The 12,931-nt window shown below is 46.2% G+C and overlaps 1 protein-coding gene across 8 annotated transcripts in view; it reads left to right on the top strand.

Annotated features, from left to right (window-relative positions):
• Nucleotides 1-12,931, top strand: part of LOC115160909 (1-phosphatidylinositol 3-phosphate 5-kinase) — a 32,593-nt gene that overhangs the window by 15,508 nt on the left and 4,154 nt on the right. For 5 of the 8 annotated variants that reach the window (XM_029711428.1, XM_029711433.1, XM_029711429.1 and 2 more), the window contains 26 exons: nucleotides 150-307; nucleotides 458-569; nucleotides 911-1,058; nucleotides 1,329-1,496; nucleotides 1,989-2,048; nucleotides 3,594-3,723; nucleotides 4,258-4,438; nucleotides 4,784-4,858; nucleotides 4,977-5,084; nucleotides 5,775-5,915; nucleotides 6,785-6,911; nucleotides 7,173-7,873; nucleotides 7,967-8,128; nucleotides 8,393-8,770; nucleotides 9,131-9,231; nucleotides 9,384-9,455; nucleotides 9,623-9,794; nucleotides 10,059-10,237; nucleotides 10,402-10,515; nucleotides 10,799-10,907; nucleotides 11,082-11,236; nucleotides 11,389-11,479; nucleotides 11,574-11,634; nucleotides 11,733-11,870; nucleotides 12,009-12,129; nucleotides 12,276-12,317. In XM_029711428.1, coding sequence (XP_029567288.1) covers nucleotides 150-307; nucleotides 458-569; nucleotides 911-1,058; nucleotides 1,329-1,496; nucleotides 1,989-2,048; nucleotides 3,594-3,723; nucleotides 4,258-4,438; nucleotides 4,784-4,858; nucleotides 4,977-5,084; nucleotides 5,775-5,915; nucleotides 6,785-6,911; nucleotides 7,173-7,873; nucleotides 7,967-8,128; nucleotides 8,393-8,770; nucleotides 9,131-9,231; nucleotides 9,384-9,455; nucleotides 9,623-9,794; nucleotides 10,059-10,237; nucleotides 10,402-10,515; nucleotides 10,799-10,907; nucleotides 11,082-11,236; nucleotides 11,389-11,479; nucleotides 11,574-11,634; nucleotides 11,733-11,870; nucleotides 12,009-12,129; nucleotides 12,276-12,317 — 4,004 coding nt within the window. The remainder of the gene's footprint in view (nucleotides 1-149; nucleotides 308-457; nucleotides 570-910; nucleotides 1,059-1,328; nucleotides 1,497-1,988; nucleotides 2,049-3,593; nucleotides 3,724-4,257; nucleotides 4,439-4,783; nucleotides 4,859-4,976; nucleotides 5,085-5,774; nucleotides 5,916-6,784; nucleotides 6,912-7,172; nucleotides 7,874-7,966; nucleotides 8,129-8,392; nucleotides 8,771-9,130; nucleotides 9,232-9,383; nucleotides 9,456-9,622; nucleotides 9,795-10,058; nucleotides 10,238-10,401; nucleotides 10,516-10,798; nucleotides 10,908-11,081; nucleotides 11,237-11,388; nucleotides 11,480-11,573; nucleotides 11,635-11,732; nucleotides 11,871-12,008; nucleotides 12,130-12,275; nucleotides 12,318-12,931) is intronic. The other 3 variants (XM_029711434.1, XM_029711432.1, XM_029711431.1) reach the window with 1 other exon arrangement.

Here is a 12,931-nt window from a genome sequence, read left to right as displayed (position 1 = left end):
TCTCTCCATCTTGCAATTACTCTTTCGCTTTCTCTCTCTCTGGCTTCCCTCTATCACTGTCTGTATGATTTGTTCTGTCCAATTTACAATCCATTGTTGACAAAGCAAACATAAGTCATTTTTTACTGACTGACTGTCATGACATGTAGGACTCATCCCAGCTCAAAGACCTGTGGAAGAAGATTTGTCACAACACTACTGGTATGGAGTTCCAGGACCACCGCTACTGGCTCCGTACATACCCCAACTGCATTGTGGGGAAGGAGTTGGTCAACTGGCTGTTAAGGAATGGAACTATCTCCACCAGGTAAAGACAGACATCATGCTGAGTGAAAACCATTCTGGATGTCTGAGTAAGCATCCTGTTGTATTAAGCAGAGTACATGAGTTACTAAATGTTCTTTCTCCCTCATCCATCCTCTGTCACTGTCTCTATCGCTCATTCACACTCTTGCAGGGCACAGGCGATAGCTATTGGTCAGGCTCTGGTAGATGGTCGTTGGTTGGACTGTGTCACTCACCACGACCAGCTGTTCAGAGATGAGTATGCTCTCTATCGCCCCCTCCAGGTGAGATACTGTTTTGTGGGAATAAGGGGAAGAGGACACAGATATTTTCAACAATGCTGATGGGGGTGGTGTTGATGATCATGACGATAGTGGTGAAGATGGTGATGCTATTGCTGCTGAGGATGACGATGTGATGATTGTGTAGTTGATGATTCTTTTGATGACGATAATAATGATGGTGCTTCTACACCTGCATTGCTTGCTGTTTGGGGTTTTAGGCTGGGTTTCTATACAGCACTTTGAGATATCAGCTGATGTAAGAAGGGCTATATAAATACATTTGATTTGATGGTGATGACGCTGTTGCTCGTGACTGATGAAGGTGTCTTCTATCCTCACAGAGCACAGACTTCTCTGAGACCCCGTCTCCTGACAGTGACAGTGTCAACTCTCTTGAGGGACACTCAGAACCTTCCTGGTTCAAAGACATCAAGTTTGACGACAGTGACACAGACCAGGTGGCTGACGAGAATGACTATGTCATGCCCAGTAAGTATCCCAGCATGCCTTGTGACTCTGGCTACGCATTACAACTAGCCTCATGTCCATGTCTGTTGCTTTCCTAAATAATAGGTAGTTGAGTCCTGTAATGTCTGAGATGTTTCTTTGTATAATAAGGGATTCTAAGAGCCCTTTTGTACTATCTCTGATGTCCCTTCAAATTTATCCCCCTCCATGCTGCTATGCATCAAGAAGACAATTTATTATTTTTTTACATGACTAATAAAGATCAATCAATTAATGCCCCCCCCCCATCAGACTCGTCCAGTCCTAGTAAGAGGACGTCAGTCAGCAGTTTCCAGTCAGCGGTGGACAGTGACTCTGCAGCCTCCATCAATCTCAATATGGAGCAGGACAATGTCAACTTCCACATCAAGAAACAGTCCAAGTACCCCCATGTACCCCCGCACCCTACGGAGCAGAAAGGTACTGAGCCATACACACAAACACACAAAAATAATGTACCCCCGCACCCTACGGAGCAGAAAGGTACTGAGCCATACGCACAAACACACAAAAATAATGTACCCTACGGAGCAGAAAGGTACTGAGCCATACACACAAACACACAAAAATAATGATTAGTTGCTGTTGTCTTGCTGTAGGCAAACACATTTTTCTAAGGCTGTGTTTACACAATCACCCAAAATGTGATGTATTGGCATATCTGATACTTATCTTTTCTCTAATTTGTTCTGTTGAGTTCACATTTGTATGGCTGCGTTAACACAGTCCAATTCAGTTCTTTTTGTGACTAGTTGGTCTTTTGACCAATCAGATCAGCTCTTTTGCCAATAATTGGGCAAAAGATCAGAATTGGACCTGCCTGTTTGCGTAGCCAGTTTCCATAACGGGTATATGTTTTTGGAAGGTGGAGTTGTGCGTGTGTTGATGCATTTCTCCGCTTTCTCCTATCAGAGTACCTGGTCTCAGAGGACGGAGGACAGAATATCTCCATTAGCGACGCCTTCATCAAAGGTAGGAGGGTCGTTCCACAAATTCGGTGCCTTTTGAGAAGTATTACTCTCAACTGGGGAGTTGTCATACTATCAACAAAGCAGCAGGACAGAATTATTAACACAAGTTTTCAAATTACCACTTGTTTCTTTGGGAAAATGTATAAAGTGATCTGTGCATTTCAACAACAGCATAAATACGCCAATTTTATTTTTGGATGTAAAAACTGAATCATCTCTGCTGCACATGCTGCCACTGTTTTGATTACCAAAGTTATTTTTAGAATGGGCAGCTTGCAGCCAGCTCACGAGTGCATCGAAGGGAAAACGCAACAAGCACAAATGCGACAAGTGAAAACAAATGATCTAACTGGGGATAGCTAGATAGCATGATGAACTCACTAGTAACAATAGTTGGAGTTGATTGCCATGCAAGCTAGCTGGCAGCCGGTGTGCGAGCTAGCTGGCAGCCGGTGTGCGAGCTAGCTGGCAGCCGGTGTGCGAGCTAGCTGGCAGCCGGTGTGCGAGCTAGCTGGCTGCCGGTGTGCGAGCTAGCTGGCTGCCGGTGTGCGAGCTTTCCGGTAGCTAGTATCCACTAGCTAGCATCTAACTGCAGGAAACACAAAACAATGTTGCGAATTGGGCATAGAACCATGTTTTTTTTGTCCTATCAGATCCATGAGAAGGTTTTAGCAAGTGTATCCCTTTGTCCTTCAACTGGTGATGGATGTGGATGTCCGGTTTAGGTCCCAGGCTCCCAATGACTGTCATGATTATTTATTTACAAGGTCATTTGCAGAGTGAGCAGACTCAATAGCAAGCAATGTAAGAGCTGGCAATGCAATCCAAGTGATGGGCGGCAGGCCGGATGCCCGGTGCTGCTGATGGCAGAGCAGTTAATAACTTTAGATTTTTTTCTATTTATTATTTTTCACTTGTTTAAACCAATCAAAAGTGGGGCACTGCCCCTAATGCCCTAATGGACGGGCCGCCACTGTTCACCATATTAAAATGACAGTTCAGTTCACATAACAGGGTTGACCTTAAAATGAGGGACAGACGTAAATTAATCACATATAAATAATCATCTTCAGAAATGACTTCGTCAAAGCAACAAAATAACTAGGGCTTTACAATGATGTTGAAACTTGGAGAAGGTTGGGATTAATTGGGCTGAAATCTTCCTAGAAGTGATGACACGGGGTTGATGAAGGAGCCTTTAATCATATTTTGTTTATATTATTGAATTCTCCATGTGATCTATATTAAAGGGCACTTCATTTAATTTAACAGGCATTTAAAATGCAATATTGGTGCACAATTTCTACTTAAAATATCAATGGGATGCACGCAAAAGGCACTCTTTTCGTGGAATGACCCAGGAATTCCCCACTTCCTTGTTTAGTTCAAGTGTTGCTTCCCTTTCAACTCTTTTGCAGCTGTGTGTATTCTTTCTGTTGAACAAGCAGTTGGTACTGAACCTAATGTATTGTAGCTGTAAGCCAAGCTAACATTCTCTCTATATCTTGCTCTCTCACTCTTCTCTCTGTCTGTGTGTGTGCTGTAGAGTCCCTGTTTAACCGTCGTGTGGAGGAGAAGGCTAAAGAGATGCTGTTCACTCCTCTGGGCTGGCACCACAGCTCCCTGGACCAGCTCAGAGAGGAGAACGGAGAGAAGAAGGCCATGGAGAGGCTACTGTGAGTACAGTCAGATAACTTAGAGGTTTGAAAGTGACAAAAACATTTGAGCAAATCTTCTTTTTCTTTTTTTTTATATATAGGTATGTTGGATGTTTGAAAACTAAAGACTAGTCTTTAGCTTACTGAAGTGAAGTAGAACTGGAACTGAAGTGGAACATATTTGAGTCATTCTTTTAGATGAAACATCTCAGTATGAATTGGAGCATACTATGGTGTTATTTTGGGCTCCAGAGTGACGCAGCAGTCTAAGACACTGCGTCTCAGTGCTAGAGGCGTCACTTCAGACCCTGGTTCAATTCCAGGCTGTATCACAACCGGCCGTGATTGGGAGTCCAATAGGGCGGCGCACAATTGGCCCAGTGTTGTCCAGGTTAGGGTTTGGCCGGGGTAGGCCGTCACTGTAAATACGAATTTGTTCTTAACTGACTTGCCTAGTTAAATAAAGGTTAAATAATAATGTAAAATATTTAGCTGGTGAATCAGCATGGTATACTGGCCTAAAACTGCTGTTTTCTTCCCTCCCTTCCCCAGCTCTGCCAACCACAGTCACATGATGGCGCTGCTGCAGCAGCTGCTGTACAGTGAGTCCCTGTCCCTCTCCTGGCGTGACATCATTGTTCCCGTGGTGAGGCAAGTGGTGCAGACGGTGCGGCCAGACGTTCGCAGCTGTGATGATGACATGGACATCAGACAACTGGTCCACATCAAGAAGGTAGCTCACTGACAGTAGCCTCGTACAACCATCCAGAAGTCTCGCAAGCTTACATTCTGTAGCGCAGCAGTAATTAGTCTGGTAATTAAGAGGCTACACTGACAGCGCTCTCAGGGAGGTATTCTGACTTGAGATTTGGGTGATTAACTTGACTTTCTGTGCAAGTCTCCATATTGAATTCAATGAAAGATTTACGCTAAAGTCCGAGTTGCCTGTACTTATCTCAACTCTGAATCAGGTTATTTGTCATGTATCTATACTTATACTGCACACACTCTAGCGGTTGAATTTTGAGTAATTTAATGTGACCAAAATGGCTATTTTATTATTATTTTCTTTTTTTAGATTCCTGGAGGGAAGAAGTTTGACTCTGCCGTAGTGTATGGCTTTGTATGTACCAAGAACATTGCCCACAAAAAGGTAGGTTCCCTCTCCTGTAATAATAACCACCCCCTCTCCCTGTAAACTGAGCCAGAACGACACTGTTTATTGCTTGTCTATGTGCAGATGAACTCAATAAAGTATTATTTTGTCTTAGATGAACTCGTACATCAAGAACCCCAAGATCCTGTTGCTGAAGTGTTCCATAGAGTATCTCTATAGAGAGGAGACCAAATTCACCTGCATTGACCCCATCGTGCTTCAGGTCAGTCAAACGCTCAGTGGTTTGTGGGTTGGGCTGTCATATTGGTTTAAAGCATGAATGAAGCTAAAATTAACAAGATGACAAGTATAATTTCAAATAACCTAATCAAGGGCTAGGCATTAAGACAAGCAAATTTAGAATACGTATTTCACTAATTTCTGGACTCCCGAGTGGCGCAGTGGTCTAAGGCTGTGCCACTGGAGATTCTGGGTTCGAGTCCAGGCTCTGTCGCTGCCGGCCGCGACCGGGAGACCCATGGGGCGGCGCACAATTGGCCCAGCGTCGTCCGGGTTAGGGGAGGGTTTGGCCGGCAGGGATGTCCTTGTCCCATCGCGCCCTTGCTAGTCCTGTGGCGGGCCGGGCGCAGTGCATGCTGACACGGTCGCCAGGTGTACGGTGTTTCCTCCGACACATTGGTGCGGCTGGCTTCCGGATTAAGTGGGTATTGTGTCAAGAAGCAGTGCGGCTTGGTTGGGTTGTGTTTCGGGGGGGCGCACGGCTCTCGACCTTCGCCCGAGTCCATACGGGAGTTGCAGCGATGGGACAAGACTGTAACTACCAATTGGATACCATGAAATTGGGGAGAAAACGGGGTAAAAAAATGTATATATTTCACAAATTTCTAATTTGCTGGCACCCATCTAGAAATTAAGAAAAATAAACAAATCTTTGTCTGTCTTTGTTCCCCAGGAGCGTGAGTTTCTGAAGAACTATGTTCAGCGTATAGCGGACGTGCGTCCCAACCTGGTGCTGGTAGAGAAGACTGTGTCTCGTATCGCTCAGGACATGCTGCTGGAGCACGGGATCACATTGGTCATCAATGTCAAACCAGTCAGTACCTCTCTAGCTCTCTGTACTGCTAGTTACCTTATTAGCTGTGGTTATCAATGTCAAACCAGTCATTACTGATATCTCACTAGCTTTCTCTAGCCCTCTGTTCTGCCCTCTCACTACTTACATTACTGCTAGTTATCAACATCAAACCAGTCAGCCCTGCCCTCTCTCTATCTCTCTGTACTAGTTACCGTACTAGCATGGGTTATGTTTCCAAACCCACCTTTAGCTAGCTTTAGAACATATTACATACAGGTAACTGCCAAAATAAAGGAAACACCAACATAGTGTCTTTAATATGTCGTTGGGCCACCACGAGCCAGAACAGCTACAATACACCTTGGCATAGATTATGTTTCTGGAACTCTATTGGAGGGATGCAACATCATTCGTAAACAAGAAATTCCATAATTTTGTGTTTTTTGATGGTTGGAAACGCTGTCTCCAGCACCGCTCCAGAATCTCCCATAAGTGTTCAATTGGGTTGCGATCTGGTGACTGAGATGGCCATGACATATGGTTTACATCGTTTTCATGCTCCAAACCATTCAGTGACCACTCATGCCCTGTGAGCCTGCCCAGCATTTTTGTACATGACCCTAAGCATGATGGGATGTTAAGTGCTTGATTAACTCAGGAACCACACCTGTGTGGAAGCACTTGCTTTCAATGTACTTTGTATCCCTCATTCACTCAAGTGTTCCCATTATTTTGGCAGTTAACTTTATGTAGCTGTTAGCTTTTTTAAAACTCTTTTTGATGGTGTCTTTATCCATGTTAGCCTGTTCTTCTGCTTAACCCATTCGACTGTCTATTAGCTGTACCTGCCCTCAGTCTCCATTTCCCTCCTCTATGGTTCTCTGCAGCAAGTCTTAGACAGGGTGAGTCGTATGACCCAGGGGGACCTAGTCATGTCTATGGACCAGCTGCTCACCAAGCCTCGACTGGGAACCTGCCAAAAGTTCTACCTACACTCTTTCCAGCTGGCCAACAGTGAGTGGAAACTACTCTGTCCTCAACTTCCTGCCTTCAGCTACTTTTAGTCTCTACATCTTAGATATTGTAAGCTGTTCATAAAAGTTACTTCACTAAAATAATCCAACACATGAAATCTACTGCAACCAGGTGCGTTCATTCACAAGTTCCTCCCGCCCAGTCTAGACTTATCTCCAGGCTCCTCCTTCTGACTCCCCTGAGTTCCACAGCACAACTGTGTAATGTGTTCTCCTCTCTTCCCTTCTCTCTCTGTGACAGATGAGTTGAAGACTCTCATGTTCTTTGAGGGCTGCTCTCCCCAGCTGGGCTGTACCATAAAGCTTCGCGGGGCGTCTGAGTACGAGCTGGCCAGGGTTAAAGAGATCATCGTCCTCATGGTGTGTGTGGCCTACCACTCCCAGCTAGAGATATCCTTTCTCATGGATGAGTTCGCCATGCCTCCCAGCCTGGCCAAGACCAACTCCTTCCCCTGTCTCCTGGAGAGGACTACTGTTGAGGAGGAGGAGGAGAGCCAGGAAAATGGGACTGACCAGAGCACCCTCTCCCAGGGAGGAGAGACTGTGCTGGGGGAGGAGGAGGAGAAGCCTTCCCTTGGGAAATCTGTATCAGAGTCCTCCTCGCCTAAAGATGTCCATGGTGTAAAAGTCAACAAAAAACACTTCCTGTCCTCCTCTTCCTCCTTGGGGGCTGAGGGGGTGGAGTCATCAGAGGTCATGACCTCCACGCCGTTGTCCAATCGCCAGGTGCTGCCACCTCCAGTGTCCCCACCCTATCTTATTGATGACCTGGAGGAGTTGGCAGATGAGATTGGGTCGGGGAAGGGGGAGACTGAGGGGGGGAGCGGGTCGGGGGTTCTGGGGAGGGGTGAGTCGCGGGAGGAGAGCTCGGGTTCGGAGACGCCCCCCAGGCTGTTCAGAGACCCCCTGCAGGATGACACAGGGCTGTTTGTCACAGAGCAGGTGAGGGAGAAAAAAAAAAGATTAAAGATGCAGACAGAAACACGTTGGTTTCCATTGTCCTACAATATCCTCTTCTGTTTTGCCACCGAGCAGGTGGCCTCAACGGACGACCGTCTCAAGACGCTTACGGCTGGCTTCAAACAGGAGCTGAAGGACATCATCCTTTGTATCTCCCCCTTTATCACCTTTAGAGAGCCCTTCCTACTCACGCCTGCTGGCCTACGCTGCCCCAGCAGAGACTACTTTCCTGAAAAGGTCTGTTGGTTTACATTCACTGAAGATTTTTCAACCTGCTTTCTATCAATTCGCTCATTGTAGTTCAGTAATGTACAATAGAATATCAGTTCACGTGACCGCCAATTCCTCTGTACTCAGTTGTTAGTTATAGTGGGGATCTCAACCAAAATGGTCGTTGTCATGCGTATGCATTACGCACATCTCATAACACTTAAGTGCTAGGCGAATGATCCAATATGCTTTTTTCGTATTTGAGATGTAACATACTAGTTCCTCGTGCAGGTGTACCTCTCACCGCTGCTCAGCAAGGACTTCAAAGAACTAGACTGTCGACGTAAGCGACAACTCCTCAAAGACTCCGCCCCGTCAGGTGGAGGCATCGCCAACGGAGTCCCTCCCCCGCGCCCCATCCAGGTGTTACCCTCCCACCACCTTACCAGCGCCCGCATCGCAGAGCAGCTGGGCAGCAGCCAGGACCTGGCCAAGATGCTGGCAGACTACCGTGCCCAGGGGGGCCGCCTCCGGCAGGAGGCAGACCCCTTCACCCAGCCCCTACCTCAGCCACCAGTCCGGGAGGCTCCACCTCCCAAGCACCCCGTCAAGGCTGATAGTGAGGAAGAGAAGCCAGCGGGACAGAACGACATGACCTGGGCCTCCAAGGTGAGACATGGCCAGCTAGTTAGCACATCCACACACCACAATAATAGGAGATGGATGGGACAGATAGGCAGAGGAGGGAGACAGATCTCCAACAGTCTCACTGATGTATCTGTGGCGTTTAGATATTGTTCTGATGTGTGTGTGTGTGTATATTGAGGGTTTTTCCATTACAGACAACCTATGTTAACATCTCCCTTGGTCAGTGCTAGTTTACTGCTCAGTGTGTTCCATTGATGAGCACACCACCTCACTCACTCTCCAGAGAGATTAGGGGACGTCTGAAGAGGCAAAGTGCGCTCTTGAATTGTAAAGCATATCTGCTTGTTGTTGTTGACCACCATTACTTCTCTGTGTTTTTAGCTGGACTGCCTGAACCCGGTGAACCACCAGAGACTGTGTGTTCTGTTCAGCAGCTCCTCAGCCCAGTCCAACAACTCCCCCAACCCCTGCGTCAGTCCCTGGTAAACCCCACTCAACCCTGGTGGTCTTCAATTCAGTACAGCTTTATTTATCCCCTTAGGAGCAATAGAAATCTTGTGTACCTGCTGTGAAAGACCAGCTGACTGAACTCTGAAAGGTCAGCTATTCACAAAGACTTATTTGTTCTCAACAGGATTGTCACGATGGAGTTCTACGGAAAGAATGACCTCACACTAGGAATATTCCTGGAGAGATACTGTTTCAGGTGAGGGACAAATATCAGAACCTGACAAATGATTTAATGAATATCCGATAAAATATTTCACCATAAAATGTCTCATTGATATGTAATAAAATGTCATTCAATGAAGTCCCTCTTCTTTGGCCTGACCTGTCTGTCTGTGTGTGTGTGTCTGTGAATGCATGATAAAGGCCATCCTATCAGTGCCCCAGTATGTTCTGTGAGACTCCCATGGTGCACCATGTGCGGCGGTTTGTCCATGGCAGTGGCTGTGTTCAGATCGTACTGAAGGAGCTGGACTCTCCTGTGCCTGGATACCAACACACCATCCTCAACTACTCCTGGTGCCGCATATGCAAACAGGTACAGTAACTTGTTAATCTGCGTTTCCTTATCGTTTCCATGACTAACCCCAGGACTTGTTCTATAGCTATCGCACCTAACTGTTTTGCTTTAGTTAATAGCGAGCTCACCTAGTTCAACTAATCAGAATTGCCCGTTTTTGGCTAGAGCAAAAAGCTGCTGTCCAGGTCTGCTTAGCTTCTATCGCTCACAGAGCTTTGAACCTTGTATTCTGCTCTATCGCTCACAGAGCTTTGAACCTTGTATTCTGCTCAATCTCTGTAGGTGACTCCTGTGGTGCCCCTGTCCAATGACTCGTGGTCCATGTCCTTTGCTAAGTACCTGGAGCTGAGGTTCTATGGTCACCAGTATACCAGGAGGGCTAATGCTGAACCCTGTGGCCACTCCATCCACAAAGACTACCACCAGTACTTCTCCTACAACCAGATGGTGGCCTCATTCAGGTGGGAAACACAGTCCAGGGCGTTTATTTTCATCTATCCAACCTGCCATCCATTCTTCCAGCCATCATTTATCATTCTTACAATTTTTTCTTATCATTTTTGCATCAATTCAAAACGTCTTCAAACTGTATATGCCCATGCCATTCCACTTGTCTAACCCCCAGCTACATCTCAGTGAGACTGCTGGAGATCTGCCTCCCTCCTCCTAAGATCTTCATCAGGAACCAGGGGCCCTCCAAGGGAAGCATGCAGCAGGACCTCAAGGACTTCTCACAGAAGTAACTGTCTACCATGGCCTTAAGTAGCCTGGTCCCAGATCTGTTGTTGTTTTAACCTTTATTTAACTAGGCAAGTCAGTTAAGAACACATTCTTATAGGAACAGTGGGTTAACTACCTTGTTCAGGGGCAGAACGACAGGTTATTGTCCTCTGAGTTGGTAAGAAGGCACAAACCGATCTGGGACCAGTCTCCAACTGACAAATCTGAATAATCTAGTTTGACTAGTTTTTACCTTCTTTCTAGTTCTGACCAGTCCTTTTCCATTCTCTCCCTCTTGTCAGTGTGAATCAGGTGTACCTGGCCATAGAGGACCGCCTCACCTCCCTGAAGACGGACACCTTCAGCAAGACACGCGAGGAGAAGATGGAGGACTTGTTTGCACAGAAAGACGTAGGTTCCCCCTCGAAGGGTGGGAGCTACACTCCAAATATGTCTCGTGTATGTATAGTGCAGTGGAGGCTGACTGTAAATCGGAGGACGGGCTCATTGTAATGACTGGAATGGATTGAATGGAAAGGTATCAAACACATGGTTCCCATCAGTTTTCTTTGTGTGTGTGTTCAGATGGAGGAGGCAGAGCTGCGTAGCTGGATAGAAAAGCTGCAGGCTCGTCTCCAGGCTTGTGGTAGTGACTCTCCCCAGCAGCTCCAGACTGTACTGGAATCAGTGGTAGTGAAGAAACAGAGCCTGTGTGAAACATTGCAGTCCTGGAACAGCAGGTGAGAACACTGATATCAGAGCAGCTTTTAATGTTAGGGGCAGTTTCCTAGACACAGATAAATTAATCTCCAATAAACAAGCATTTTTTGTCTAGTACTAGGCTTCATTTTTGATCTCATATAATGAATTTGTTGAACCATTTAACCTCCAGGCTGCAGGACCTGTTCCAGCAGGAGAAGGGCAGGAAGCGTCTGTCTGTCCCAGCCAGCCCTGGGAGACACAGACAGACAGACGACAGCAAGGTCAGTGCAATATAGAACTGATAGAATTCAAATGATAGGGACGTAGTAGTGTATCATAAAGGATGGAATGTTACGTATTTATTTTGTTTAACAGACCAGTGTTCTGGAGTCTTCTCCACGCAACCCCTCCCCTGTGGTACAAAATGGTGACAAAGGTGAGGGGATTTTTTTCCCAGCTTTCAGTCAGAATGCTATAGTACTTCTCTCATTGGTTGACAGTAGTTGATGGGCGTGTCTGTTTTTCGATTGACAGAGGACCGTCACCTCACTACCCTGCCCTCGAGCTCGGGGTCGTCATTGCTAACGTTACCGTCACCAGGGGAACCAGGCTCAGAACCCCTCTCGTCTGGACCATCCTTTCCTGACCAGGACTCTGTCAGCATCCCAGAGGGTGAACACTCACACACACACCTATAGAATCACAAACACAACCCCCCACATACGCTTACCATTGACTTTCTCTAGATCTACAGTATGTATCTAAATACAGACCTCTCCGGTCTCTAACTCCATTCTCATTGTCTCCTAGATGTGTTTGATGGACACCTGTTGGGCTCCAATGACAGCCAGGTGAAAGAGAAGTCCACCATGAAGGCCATTCTAGCCAACTTGCTGCCAGGCAACAGTTACAACCCCATCCCATTCCCATTGTGAGTACAGTATGCCCTTCACATCTGAATAAGCTTTTTTCCTGTAGGATAAATTGATTCATGATCAGCCATATAAGATAGCATTTGATATAATGCCAATGTTATATTGAGCCCTGTTCATTTTCTTACTTTGTTGTAATGTTTAGCTTGAATCCCAGTGTTGACGGGAAAAATCACCACTATATCAGGTGCCACCTGCTGCCGATGTGCCCTTGAGCAAAGCACTTAACCCCTAACCTGCTCCAGAGCACTGCGTTGCTCTGCCGCTGACCCTGTGCTGTTGTGTTGTTTTGTGGTGGGGCTGGGCACTGTGAAAGCCAAAATAACAAATGTCCGTTGTATCCAGGGGTCGGAACCAAAATGATTTTCCAATTGTCTTCATTCTGTACAGAACCGTCTTTTAAATTTTTTTCATTCCACAGTTCCGACCAGCAAAATAATTGTGAACCAGTTCGAACCCCCAAAAAGTAATGGTCTATATCGTTCCTTTCTGTTCCTTTTTAAACCTTTTTTTATTATTTTTTTACATCTAGCTCAACATTACACTTCTTCACCAGTAGATGGCTTGCCTGCTCCATAGCAAGCTGCTCTATGTACATGCATTGGACAGACAAGTGTAGTGTAGGGTGTGACATGCGACAGAATTTTTGCAGGTGAGGAGAGCACTGGGCATGTATCGCTGGGCATCTTATTGTTATGACATGCATTATCTGAATACGGAGGAGCGGCTTCTATGAAGGATCTCTGAAAGTCTTTGAACTTCAGAGAGTTGGCTTAACTAACGTTGGACCAGAGCTAGCCC

Source organism: Salmo trutta, chromosome 24 (assembly GCF_901001165.1).
Source record: "Salmo trutta chromosome 24, fSalTru1.1, whole genome shotgun sequence".
Taxonomy (NCBI): Eukaryota; Metazoa; Chordata; class Actinopteri; order Salmoniformes; family Salmonidae; genus Salmo; species Salmo trutta.
Note: the sequence above shows the minus strand (reverse complement) of the source record. Positions and strands in the feature narration are given on the sequence as shown.